General features: G+C 47.0%; 1 protein-coding gene across 1 annotated transcript; it reads right to left on the bottom strand.

Annotated features, from left to right (window-relative positions):
• Window positions 1–936, bottom strand: Olfr463 (olfactory receptor 463). The gene has a single exon (NM_146413.2). The coding sequence runs from the start codon at window positions 934–936 to the stop codon at window positions 1–3; it is 936 nt and encodes a 311-aa protein (NP_666525.2).
• Window positions 937–14254: the final 13318 nt, after the last annotated feature.

Below are 14254 nucleotides of genomic sequence, written 5' to 3' on the forward strand. Positions count from 1 at the left end.
TCACTCCCTGTTGCAAAGCGCTAAGCGCTTTGCTAGTCTCTTCATGGCTGCCTGCATCTCCTGGTTCCTGAGCGTGTAGATCATGGGGTTGAGCATGGGGGTCATGACCGTATGGCTGATGGACACAGCCTTGTCCATGGTGAAGGGGGTGAAGGGCCGGGCATACAGGTAAATGCTTGGAATGAAGATCATAGACACCACGATGATGTGGGTGGTGCAGGTGGACGCCGCCTTCCTCCTCGCCTCCCCTGAGTGAGACCTCAGCATCACCAGGATGACCAAGTAGGAGATGAGAAGGAGAAAGAACCAGATGACATCCAGCATCCCACTGTTGGAGATCATGAGGAACTCCAAGAGGGAGGTGTCCATGCAAGCAAGTCTCAGTACTTGGGGGACATCACAGTAGAAGTTATCCAGGACATTGGGTCCACAGAACGGCAACGGGAGCATCAGAGACAGCTGGACAATCGAGTGGGCAAAGCCTCCTACCCAGGAAGCCACCACCAGCCCCATACAAAGCTGGCTGTTCATGATGGTGACATAGTGGAGAGGTCGGGAAATAGCCACCAGGCGGTCATAAGCCATTACTGAGAGGAAGAAGACCATGGCCCCTCCCAGGAAGTGGAAGAAGAAGATCTGTACCATGCAGCCTCGGTAGGAGATAGTCTTCTTCTCAGAGAGAAAGTCCACCAGCATCTTGGGGGCAGTGACTGAGGAGAAGCAGAGGTCTAAGACAGCCAGGTTGCGGAGCAGGAAGTACATAGGTGTGTGGAGCCTGGGGTCTGAGGAAACCGTAACTATGATGAGGAGGTTTCCCACCACGGTCGTGCTGTAGACACACAAGAACACCACAAACAGGAAGACCTGAAGCTCCCAGATCTCTGAGAACCCCAGGAAGACAAACTCTGACACCCATGTGAGGTTCCCTGGTTCCATGGTGTCTTCTGCATGAACCTAAAGGAAATGGCTGACCGATCCAAGTGCATGAAGTGACTCCCTGCCCTATAAGCATGCGGGGCTCAGACTGAGTTGTTCCATATGATGGACATCATCACGCGAAGACCATGATGCTACCTGCTGCCTTCTCTCTGAAGAATCGGGTAAATGGATATTGGCACACACATGCAGGAGACAGTGTTTTAGTGTTGTATTTGTTTGCTTTGTTTCTTTAGACAGGGTCTTGTTATGAAGCTCAGACTGTCATCAAATTCAAGATCCTCCTGCCTCAGCCTTTCCAGCACTGTGCTGACAGTGGTGTGGTAGCATGTGAAGTCCCACAGATGCCTTAAAGCCACGCAGAAGAGTTTGCAACCTGCTTGTCCAAATCTGCAAGGCAGTGGGAAGACACTTAGTGAGCCTCTCTTGAGTAAATATCAGGTTTTATTTTCCTTAAGATTTCAGCAAAAGCAGGTGACTTGTTTTATTAGGACCCCCAACTGGCAGGTCAGTAAAGTGGGAACATGAACCACAAAGCTTCATTTTCTCATTTTCTGAGGGATAAATAGAAAGGCACACATAAATCCCTGTGACCATGCCTGGAATAGTACGCATGCTCGGTACGCATGCTCGGTATGCATGCTGGTACGCATGCTCGGTGTGCTCTGAGCGCCCCAGTCTCCAGCCTCCCTTATTCCGGGCTTTACTTGTTTGTATCAGTTTTGATGCATTTAACACATCCCACCTTTAACAAACCGTTTGTGTTGCTAGTGTTTCCTCCTCAATCACTCAATCACGTGGTCCTGGGAACAAGGGTTTGGCTTCAATATGTTTGTTCCTGTAGAGAGTACATAGCATGAAGCTCTTGGTGGGGGCAGGGTGAACAAATAGGTATAGGATGGATAGTTTCTTGTTGTCTTAGGGTCACTATCGCTGTGGTGAAGCACTATGACCAAAATTAACATGGGGAGGAAAGGGTTTCTTTTCCCTCACTCACGGTTCCATGATCACGGTTCATTATCAAATGCAGTGAGGGCAGGAACTCAAGCAGAGCAGGAACCTGGAGGTAGGAACTGATGCAGAGGCCATGGAGGGGCGCTGCTTACTGGCTTGCTCCTAATGGCTTGCTAAGTCGGCTCTCTTATAGATCCCAGGGCCACCAGCCCAGGGGTGGCATCAGCCAGAATGTTGGGCACTCCTCAATCACTAATTAGGAAAGTGAATCGAGCTTTGGGGACCAGTCGCAGAGGTGATATACAGCGCAGGCGCACATTATACTCGTTGCAATTCTATGAATCAAAATTGTGTACGGTTAGAAAAATACTTTAGTGGCAAGCATTAACAAAGAAGAGAGCATGAACATTAGGGAGAGAAAGAGAACGAGCAAAGAAGAGAACGTGGATGAGAGAGAGCAAGAGAGCATTGACTTTTAGGCTCTGCCTCATCTGAATAGAAATTCATCTGATTCAAATCCTTGGATTTTTTTTTCTGTTATAGTTATGATGAAATTCTACCTTTTATGGAGGGAGGGAGTAATGTCTTTCAGTCAGATCTATGGACACACTTCCTGAATTGAGGCTCCCTCTTTCCAAACAACTCTAGCTGTGTTGAGCTGACATAAAACTAGCCAGCACACTTGTCAAGTAATCATGAGACACAGTTGGAGCCTGTCACATCCAGATGCCTCGAACTCCTCAGCCCAAAAGGCTCTTAACTGACAAGTTTCCGTAGGACATATATACAGGCAAGAGCGAGCTGGAATTGGAGGATTTGTGAAATTAGAACTGGATAGTGACTCCCATCGGAAGAGGGCTTGGAGAGCTCTTCTGGGAGCATTCTGACTTTAGCAGACATAAAATCTAAGGCTGGAGGAAAAAGGACGTTGCTGAATAAAAGAAATGGGGATAGATGGAGTGAAGGGAGACAGCAAAAAAGCACTGAGGTAATAGAGTGGGAAAGGAGGAAAGTAGAGTTGTTAGGGTTGAAGAGAGGAGCTGGGAAGTGAGTGAGACAGATATGGTGCCAGAATGAGGGTATGCCTTCCCTGTGCTCCCCGTGCCTGTCTTCTCTCATGCTGCCACCCTTGCCCTGTGTCATGCTCCCCATCTGTGCCATGTCTCTTGCTCCCATCCTTGCCCTGTGCTCCCTATGTCTGCCATGCCCCATGCTCCCCACCCCTACCCTGTCTCATGCTCCCCTACTCTTTCTCCTCTTGCCTATTATAATCCATTAGCGGCTGGATACCAGCATCTACCTTCTCAGCCCTGCTTTTGTGGTCTTCCACTCCTGAGTCCTTCCACCCAGCTGCCTGGGAGAACTTTCCAAACGGGGATGTGATCATGCTCCTTTCTCGTCATAAAAAAAAAAAAAAGGAAGAATGACCATCTGATGCCCACAATGTATTCTAAAAGTGTGTATAAAGTGACTCTGAAGGCAGAGTAAATGACATGTCTCCAACTGTGCATGCAGCCACTCAGCATTCCATGTCAGGCTATAAAAGTCACCTCCAAATATCACACCTTTGTGATCAGTGCCCCTGTGACCCAAGAACCAACAGCTATCTAAGGAATTCATAGTTCCCACATACATCCCTTCAACTAAGTCTGTAGCTTTGGTAAGAACTCCTGTGTCCTTAAATAACTTTCCTTAGGAATCCAACCCAGGAACACCCAGGTGCACCTCTCTCTGGCTCCTTTCCCTGCATCCCCCACAAACCCTACACCTGCATCTACCCAGGCTCCACTCAGACTTCCCAAGCATCTCTGGGGCCACACTGACCATTTTTCCCAACCCCTGCTTAACTGGATCTCAAAGTCAGTACAGGATCTGTGACAGCAACTCTGGTTTAATAGTTGTTCAGACAACATCTGCCAGCTTCCTGGAGTGGCATGGAGTGGCCTTGCTCTACAGACACTGAGGAGCTTGTGTGAAGGTTTTGCTCTTCCTCTCTGTCTTCTCAGCGTCCTCCCTCCCAACAGCAGGGTCCACTGGTTCTAAGCTTAGCTGTTCCACATGGAACATGAAACAACCTGTTTACACGATCACAAGACCCATGCCCGATGTACTTCCAGTCTCTCCTCATACTTCAGGATGACTCTAGTCAAATGTGTACCCCTCACCCATCCTTACCTATGAACAAGGTCTTTCTAACAGTTGGCCTGTGTGTGGGAGAACAAAGCCCTTCCTCTCACCATACTTCAGCCCAGCACAGGACTTTATGGCTTACACCTTCTTAGAGGTCCTTTGCTATGACTTCAGCTTTCCAGTCAGTCCTTGGCCATCCTGAGTGTGTGCTGCATGTGTGGACCCTAGAGAAACAGGGAATGTCTTATGGGGAAACCTATTGGACAGGATTCAGAAGGCAGAGCTGGGCTCATTACCACTGGGGCCTGAGCAGCAATGGGACTTGTTAAAAAGTTTCTGTATATCTCAAAACACATGTTCTTTGAGAGGTCATCCTTGGTGGCTCAAAATACCAGACATAATGAGGATTTTAAAAAATGCTCTTGATGTAGGGTTTGCAATCTAAGATCCATAAAGACAAGAAGGTCTTCAATGGGTTGGAGGGATTGCTCAGTGGTTAGGGCTGGGTTCTGTTCCTGTAAAGAACCTAAGTTCAGTTCCCAGCACCCACATTAGGTAGCTCACAACTGCCTGTAACTCCAGCTCCAGAGAATGTGAGAACCCTTGTCCCTGCAGGCACCTGTACTCATGCATGGGTGTGCAGAAACACATACATAATTTAAAATTAAAAATGGTATGTTATCTAAGACAGAGTTCCCTCCAGACACAGGGGAAAGAACACAGAATTACACCTTCTAGTGGGAAGAATGTGAGCCAGTTATTGAGGCAATTCATTGAATTTAAAAAACAAACAAACAAACAAAAAAAACAAACTGACCTGGTCAGCTAAGAAAAAAATACTATGTGCCACAAGCTACAATTCTGACTTCTTCTTCTTCTTCTTCTTCTTCTTCTTCTTCTTCTTCTTCTTCTTCTTCTTCTTCTTCTTCTTCTTCTTCTTCTTCTTCTTCTTCTTCTTCTTCTTCTTCCTCTTCTTCTTCCTCTTCCTCTTCCTCTTCCTCTTCCTCTTCTTCTTCCTCTTCCTCTTCCTCTTCCTCTTCCTCTTCCTTCTTCTTCTTCTTCTTCTTCTTCTTCTTCTTCTTCTTCTTCTTCTTCTTCTTCTTCTTCTTCTTCTTCCTCTCCCTCCTCCTCCTCCTCTCCCTCCTCCTCCTTCTCTTCCTGTCCTGTTATGCCCCAACTCTGCAGGAAACTCAGGAGAGCTCAAGGACTGCAGAGTCTGATGCAATTGTGCATAAGAGTCTTTTTATTTTCGAGTCAGACTTGAATTGAAAACCTTCCCACAGCGCAGGACAGGAGTGCGACCCTGAGCTTGGAAGGCTTGGCACTTGTATACAGCATAGAGATTCCTTGGATGCTTAGGGTGATGGGGGAGGCAGGTGAGGTAAGTCATGATTCAAACAGGATACCATTTGGAAGGGTGGAATTTCTTGGCTGAGAGGGGGATTCTTCTGAACTAAGGATTATCTTTATGGGGCTATCGGAAACTAGTTTTATGGCCGGCCATAACTGTCTGTGACTCCTGATCACCTCCCTTCTTTGATTTAAACCTGGGACCCTAATCTCCTTTTTCCAAGGACAGGCACCAACTGGAAGCTGGTGGACAGTTGCACCTGGGTTATCAGGGAAAGTGCTAGCCTTGGCTTCAGGGAGGGTAGGGATGCTGTCATCCCTCTCACTCAAGCTGGCGCCTGTGGCTCCAGCAGCCAAGGAGGGGGAGGAAGCCCTGTGTTTGCTGCAGGGGGGAGCAGGGGTTGGGAAAGCAGAACTTCTGCAGGAAAGCACAGAGGCAAGCTGCCTGTGCACCCCACCATGCTTGGGAGAGAGTCTGGGGTCAGGGAAGGGGAACTTCTGAGGGAAAGTGCAGAAGCAAGCCACCTATGCACTTCATTCCTCCTTCTCTTTCTCCTCCTCCTCCTCCTCCTTCTTTTTCTTCTCCCTCTCTCCCTCTCTCAGTCTCTCCCTCCCTCCGCCCCTCTCTGTCCCTCCTTCCCTCTTTCCCCACTCCCTCTTTGGTTTTTCAAGATGTGATTTCTCTTCATAGTCCTGACTGTCTTGGAACTCACTGTGACCAGGCTAGCCTCAAACTCACAGAGAGTCACCTGCCTCTGCCCCTGCCCCTGCCTCTCTGCCCCTGCCTCTCTGCCCCTGCCTCTGCCCCTGCCTCTCTGCCTTTCTGCCCCTGCCTCTGCCTCTGCCTCTGCCCCTGCCCCTGCCCCTGCCCCTGCCTCTCTGCCCCTGCCTCTCTGCCCCTGCCTCTCTGCCCCTGCCTCTCTGCCCCTGCCTCTGCCTCTGCCCCTGCCTCTGCCCCTGCCTCTGCCCCTGCCTCTGCCTCTGCCTCTGCCTCTCTGCCCCTGCCCCTGCCCCTGCCCCTGCCCCTGCCCCTGCCTCTGCCTCTCAACCTCTCAAATCCTGGGACTAAAGGCATGTGCCATTGCCATCTGGTTAAAACATACTTCTTGCTTTTTGATTGTACCTTTCTAAAGTAGCACTCTCATCTTGTTTCAGTTTTGTGAGTCTCACAGTCTATCAGAGTGGCATTAACATTCTACTGTATATGTACTCAATGTCTGGCAAGATCCTTATCTTAGTGTAATTGATCTGCTACAATGGTATACCATGGACTGAATGACTTGGAAGCAATAACCACAAGTGGAAGAAAATAATCAGACCTCTATCTAACTCCCTGCAAAGCTCAGAGAACAGCAAGAAAGGAAAGAAAGAAAGAAAACCCTGGAGGAAGAGATGAAGTGTCGTGTAGTTATTTCCTTCCAACTGAATCAGTTCTATCCTCTCCAGAAGAGACCGTAGAAACTGACAAAATTTACTAGGCTCAAAAAGCCCAGAAAGTTACAGAATTCACAAAGTACCTTCCCAGGGTTAAAGACAAACAGGACACTGTTTCTGGGGAAGAAAGGACTCTGGGTAGCAATGGACACAGACACAGCTTTGTAGACACCCGTGTCCCCATGAGTAATCCCAGTGAGGTCCGTCAGGTCACTAAGCTCCTTTGCTCTACCTTGATGCTCTGTCTGGACTGGATGGACATTTGTATACAGTTTGTCAAATGACATCCCTCATCTCACAAGCCAGCAGATGTTAATTAGATTTCAACATGTGCATTTGGGAAGAAAACAAAAATTTAATCGGTAGCAGTTCCTATGAGAAGAAAACGGGAGATGTGCATGGTAAAAAGATCTATAGTCATTTTTTTTTACAGCTTCATGTACAATTTTCAAAATAAAAAGTTCAATTAAAACATTTTTCAGGCTGGGAATGGCAGTGCACACCTTTAATCCCAGTGCTTGGGAGGCAGAGGCAGGCACATCTCGGGGATCTCTGTGAGTTCAAGGCCAGCCTGGTCTACATAGCAAGTTCCAGGACAGCCAGGATTACACAGAGAAGCCCTGTCTTAAATAATAAACACATACATACGCACGCACACATGCGCACACACACACATGTACACACATGCACACACACACAACACACACACAAGCACACACACACACAACACACACACGCGCACACGCACACACACACACATGCACACACACACACACACGACACACACACAAGCACACAAGCACACAAGCACATGCACACATGCACACACACACGCACACATGCACGCACACACGCACACACACACGCACACATGTACACACATGCACACACATGTACACACATGCACACATACACACAAGCACACACACACGCACACACACAGGGTGAAGAGACAGAGACAGAGTTTAAGTTGTATTCTTTTTGTTGAACTGCCACTGGTTTCCTGAAGTTTCTGCTTCTTCTTTCTCCAGTTTCTCATTTTGATTTCTTTAATTGTGTTTTAGTATTCCTTTTTTTAAAAATCAGTCAATCTATTTTTTAAAGATTTATTTATTTCATATATATGAGTACAATGCAGCTGTCTTCAGACACACCAGAAGAGAGTATCAGCTCCCATTACAGATGGTTGTGAGCCACCATGTGGTTGCTGGGAATTGAACTCAGGACCTCTGGAAGAGCAGTCAGTGCTCTCAACCACTGAGCCATCTCTCCAGCCCCTTAGTATCTTTATGAAAAACACTGTTTATTGATTCTTTGTGACTCTCACATCATGCACCCCAATCCCACTCATCTCCTCGTCCCTCCCTATTCTCACTCCACCCTTGCAACCTCCCCCACAAAAGAAATATACTATACTACTCAATTATACTATATACTGTATCTCCACTGGAACTCCTCTTGGACATTCTGCTGTTGCCCCATGTCATGGAGGTCCTGCAGCTTTGGATCTACACCACCTGCTTCCTCACATGCTCCAGCAGATCATAGATGGGGTAGATGTTGGGGTGGCCAATGCAAAGCCCGGGACCTGGACCTGGGTGGGAGCTGAGGTGGTCAGCTCTCCATCTCTGCAGCCCCCGAGCCAGCTCTCTTGCTTTGCCCAGGTGAAGGGCAGGGCCAGCTCTCTCAGTCACACACCTTTGGGCAGGCTTCACCATGCTACTAGAGCCAGCTCTGCTGTGCTGCCCAGGCAAGGTTTGGGGCTGTTCTCTGGGGTGCTGCAGCCAGCATGGGGTGGAACCAGCTCTCACACCCTGAGTGGTTTAGGGAAAGCGATATTTTAGCTTTTTGGAAAAGCTCTATATTGACTTCCTCAGTGGCTACACCAGTTTCTATTTCCACATCAATCAATAAAGGTCCTGCTTTCCCCATGTCTAAGCAGCATTTGCTGTGATTTGTTTCCTTTTAAATCTCTCTCTCTCTCTCTCTCTCTCTCTCTCTCTCTCTCTCTTTCCTTCTTTCTTTCAGACTTAGTCTCACCTTGTAGTCATTCCTGTTCTAGAACTCACTGCACACACCTAGTCTTGAACTCAAAGATCTGCCTGCCTCTGCTTCTTTTTCTTTTGTTTTGATTTTTTTTAGTAATTAAAATTTTATTGTAAGAACTTGCAATATAAAACATTATACAGTTAGATTAGCCAGACCCAAAATCTACACTTCTTGGTGAATTTTTGTACATTTAGAATAGCCCATCTGAAGCCTTCGATTTTATAATATTTGGATCAGTTATATTTATATGCACTTATACACTCAAAAAATTTAACAATATTCACTAATAAATGGCAAAGGAATTAAGAGTATATGTAGTATATTAATCATGCTGGGTTAATAAATTGTGGGTAAATAAAACAGTGTGGTCTGTGAACTCTGAAAACTTCTGTCACAAAAGAACTCATAGATTCTGAGACAATGTAAAGAATAATGGGGTGGTATGTACCGGATTTGGTGAGTGTTTGGAAGTTTAGAGGGGGGAACTTAGATTTAGGTGACAGCTTCCTGTATGAGATATATGAAAAATAATAACAAACAACTGTCTTTTAAAGATTTATTTAGTTTCTCTGTGTGTGTGTGTGTGCGTGCGCACGTGTGCGTGTGCATGTGTGTGCACACGTGCACATGTGCACCATATACATGTGCAGACTTTGTGCATGCAATGTTCTCAGAGGCCAGAAGAGGAGATCAGATTTTCTCGAACTGTAATTACATATGATCGTAAGCTGTTGTGTTGGTGGTGGGAACAGATCCTGGGTCCTCTAAAAGAGAAGCAAGTGCTCTTTTTTTTTTTTTTTAAAGATTTATTTATTTATTATATGTAAGTACACTGTAGCTGTCCTCAGACACTCCAGTCAGATCTCCTTACGGATGGTTGTGAGCCACCATGTGGTTGCTGGGATTTGAACTCCTGACCTTTGGAAGAGCAGGCCGGTGCTCTTACCCGCTGAGCCATCTCACCAGCCCCGAAGCAAGTGCTCTTAACAGATGATCCATATTTGTAGCCCTCAAACAACTATTTTTGGAAAGTCATCTTTAAGATGAAAATGAGCATTTTCCCCTATAGTCCCAGACTCTAAGGCCTTTTTTCCTCGGTATTTTTCATGAGTACAGCCAAAGATTTATAAATGCCTTTTGCAAATATAATTCAGGGTAGGATTGCCATTCCTTTGAACATGATACAATGGAAGAATGAGTGCCTGAAAGACAGAACCAGTACTAACTCTTCAAAACTATGAGTGTACGAAGCAGGAAGCATAATTTCTTTAAATAAAGAATTAATAATAAGATGTGTATTTTTTTAGAATTAATTTTTATTAGGTATTTTCCTCATTTACATTTCCAATGCTATCCAAAAAGTCCCCAATACACTCCCCCCCCCCACTTCCCTACCCACCCACTCCCACTTTTTGGCCCTGGCATTCCCCTGTACTGGGGCATATAAAGTTTGCAAGTCCAATGGGCCTCTCTTTCCAGTGATGGCCGACTAGGCCATCTTTTGATACATATGCAGCTAGAGTCAAGAGCTCTGGGGTACTGGTTAGTTCATAATGTTGTTCCACCTATAGGGTTGCAGATCCCTTTAGCTCCTTGGGTACTTTCTCTAGCTCCTCCATTGGGGCCCCTGTGATCCATCCAATAGCTGACTGTGAGCATCCACTTCTGTGTTTGCTAGGCCCCGGCATTGTCTCACAAGAGACAGATATATCTGGGTCCTTTCAGCAAAATCTTGCTAGTGTATGCAATGGTGTCAGCATTTGGAAGCTAATTTTTTAAGAGACTGTTTTTATTAGATATTTTCTTTATTTGCATTTCAAATGATATCTCCTTTCCTGGTTTCCCCTCCAAAAACCCCCTATCCCATCCCCCCTCCCCCTGCTCACCAACCCACCCACTCCTACTTCCCTGTCCTGGCATTCCCCTACACTAGGACATCGAGCCTTCAAAGGACCAAGGACCTCTCCTCCCATTGATGACCGACTAGGCCATCCTCTGCTACATATGCAGCTGGAGCCACGGGTCCCTCCATGTGTACTCTTTGGTTGGTGGTTTAGTCCCTGAGAGCTCTGGGGTTTGAGTGCTGGGGTTAAAGGCAGGTGCCACTCCTATTCTGGGATTTGTTTTCTTGTTAATAGCCCTTCTGACTATTGATGGAATAATGAGATGGGATCTTAAAGTAGTTTTAATTTGCATTTCTCTGGTGATTAATGATGCTAAACATTTTTGGCATGTGTCTTTGTGTGGTATGCATGCCTGTTCGTGTGGGGAGTGGGGGCACTTAGAGGCCTGAGGTTGAATTTAGGAGTTAATTTTTTTCTTTTTTCTTTTTTTAAAGAAATACTATGTGAATACACTGTTGCAATCTTCAGACACACCAGAAGAGGGCATCAGATACCGTTACAGATGCTTGTGAGCCACCATGTGGTTATTGGGAATTGAACTCAGGACCAATGAAAGAGCAAACAGTGCTCTTCATTGCTGAGCAGGTCCCTTAAGTGAGGCCAGGCAGGTCTCCCAGATTCAGACCTTCAGGCTGGCTCACCCGCACCCACACAACCAGGGCCAGGTCTACTATGCTACTCAGGTGAGGTGTGGAGCCACTCTCCCGAAGGCTAGAGCCAGGGAGGGGCAAAGCCAGCTCTCTGCAGTGTCCCAGCAGTGGGACAGGATGCTAGCTCTGTGCAGCCCTTGGAAATCAATATGGCCCCAGGTTGCAGCCCAGACCAGGCACATTCACCTGGCCTTTCAGACTTTGGTGGTCACATGGACAGTGGAAATCAACACAGAGCCCTCTTGCTTCAGAGCCAAGGACCCAGTCATGGCCCTCAGCAGCTGCATGCGCTGGAACATCCCCATGGCCTCAGGAGCCAGAGCAGGCTCCTCACCTCAGGCTGTTCCTTGCAACCAATTCCACCTCGCTTCATAGAGCACAAGCCATACTGCTTCTCTTTCTCTCTCATCTCTCCAACATATACTTGCTTCTCCTAGTGGTCCCCAGGGCAGCAGAAGGGTTTCTGGGTGTCTTCTACCTGGTAGTGGAAGATTTCTTCATGTGCCTGATGATCGATATTTGAACACCATTACTTGAACTCAAACCACTCAAACGCTCACTGGTTCCTCTGTGTGATCAGGGCTTGGGGATGCATAAGTTGTTTTGTGAGAAGCTTCCTGTGTGACCCCTGAAAGTGTAGATCTGGGTTTTTTTTTTTTTTAGCATCTCTAAATAAAACGCTCTGTTAGCATTCACATCTCAGAACTCTGTGGTAGCCGGGAGGACTAGAAGGGAGATCCTCAGCCTGTGTGAGTTCTCAGCAGCCGACCTGTTCTCTCAGCTTGCCATGCTGCCTGTTGGCTTCACTGGGCATATGGAAGGGTGACCCCTCTTCACGGTAGAGTTTTCTTCTCATCATCAGGATTCCTTACTCAAGACAATTGTGTCTCTTCCTGTTGTCAGTGGGTACCACATACAGACATTGTTGTTTGACCTGGAAGAAAGGCTGGACATTATCCTGTCCTTTTCTGTACAGACTGAGGTGACCACAGAGCTGGCCAACTGGGTCCTAGGGGAATTCTACTGAGGTAGTTTTAGGGAATTTTCTTCCCCCAAACACACACATGCACGTATATATGCACACACATATGCACAAAGGAAAAATAACTTGCATGTGTTTCCCTTTTCTTTTGTCTCACTAAAGGGCTCAAATGTGAAGCTGTGACATCCGGAGCTCTGGCAGCCACATCTTCATGAGACGAAAGTACGGCATCACCAAGAAGACAACATGAGCCATGACATTTTTTGATGTGCAGAATTAACTATCAGGAAAGTGCTTGTCCTGGGTCTTCTATCTGAGACAGAGCTTAACTCCTTACTTGAGCTGCTCTCATTGGCTTAGTCAGCTGCTGACAGACAAAGGCATCTCACTGATACCAACTTCAGAAGTGGTTGGTGCAGAATTCAGAGGCAATAGCCTATGTTTTCTGAACAATTCACACACACACACACAAACATGCGCAAAGGGTCTCACAGTAAATGCCACATTTAAGAGGGGGATGTTGTCATACAGCAGTGAAGACAGAAGGTTTGCCCATGATGCTGGGGTCAGGAGGTTGGGATAAAGAAACCAACTGGAGGACCACAGATGCTGTGCCTGAGGAGGAGGCGATCTGGAGGATGTGAACAGAACCGGGAGACAGGACTTTTGTGAGAAGGGAGAACCTGTGTGAGATGGATCAAGTCACACAGGCCCATGCTCTCCTCCTCTCATATCTATATTGTGGCTGTGAATATGGGTAAATGAGTGACTAAGAAGCAGAGGAGACATGCTGGTGCATACTCCAACTCTTAGAAGTTGCATAAATGTCTGCACATATGAACTTCACAAAACAAAAGTCTGCTCATGTGCATGCAACCACTCAGCACTCCATGTCAGGCTATAAAAGTCACCTCCATGCCAGGCATGGTGGAGCACTCCTTTAATCCCAGCACTTGGGAGGGAGAGGCAGGCAGATTTCTGAGTACGAGGCCAGCCTGGTCTACAGAGTGAGTTCCAGGACAGCCAGGGCTACACCGAGAAACCCTGTCCCGAAAAAAAAAAAGTCACCTCCAAATACCACACCTTTGAGATCAGTGCCCCTGTGACACAAGAACCAACAGCTATCTAAGGAATTCATAGTTCCCACATACATCCCTTCAACTAAGTCTGTAGCTTTGGTAAGAACTCCTGTGTCCTTAAATAACTTTCCTTAGGAATCCAACCCAGGAACACCCAGGTGCACCTCTCTCTGGCTCCTTTCCCTGCATCCCCCACAAGCACTACACCTGCATCTACCCAGGCTCCACTCAGACATCCCAAGCATCTCTGGGGCCACACTGACCATTTTTCCCAACCCCTGCTTAACTGGATCTCAAAGTCAGTACAGGATCTGTGACAGCAACTCTGGTTTAGTAGTTGCTCAGACAACATCTGCCAGCTTCCTGGAGTGGCATGGAGTGGCCTTGCTCTACAGACACTGAGGAGCTTGTGTGAAGGTTTTTCTCTTCCTCTCTGTCTTCTCAGCGTCCTCCCTCCCAACAGCAGGGTCCATTGGTTCTAAGCTTAGATGTTCCACATGGAACATGAAACAACCTGTTTACACGATCACAAGACCCATGCCCGATGTACCTCTCGTCTTTCCTCACACTTCAGGCTGACTCTAGTCAAATGTGTACCCCTCACCCATCCTTACCTACCAACAAGGTCTTTCTAACAGTTGGCCTGTGTGTGGGAGAACAAAGCCCTTCCTCTCACCATACTTCAGCCCAGCACAGGACTTTATGGCTTACACCTTCTTAGAGGTCCTTTGTTATGACTTCAGCTTTCCAGTCAGTCCTTGGCCATCCCAAGTGTGTGCTTCATGT

This window comes from Mus musculus, chromosome 11 (assembly GCF_000001635.26).
Source record: "Mus musculus strain C57BL/6J chromosome 11, GRCm38.p6 C57BL/6J".
In the NCBI taxonomy this organism is placed as follows: domain Eukaryota; kingdom Metazoa; phylum Chordata; class Mammalia; order Rodentia; family Muridae; genus Mus; species Mus musculus.

Excerpts from the sequence above, each read along its gene's own strand:
- Olfr463 (NM_146413.2), bottom strand. The coding sequence starts at position 936 with ATGGAACCAGGGAACCTCACATGGGTGTCAGAGTTTGTCTTCCTGGGG.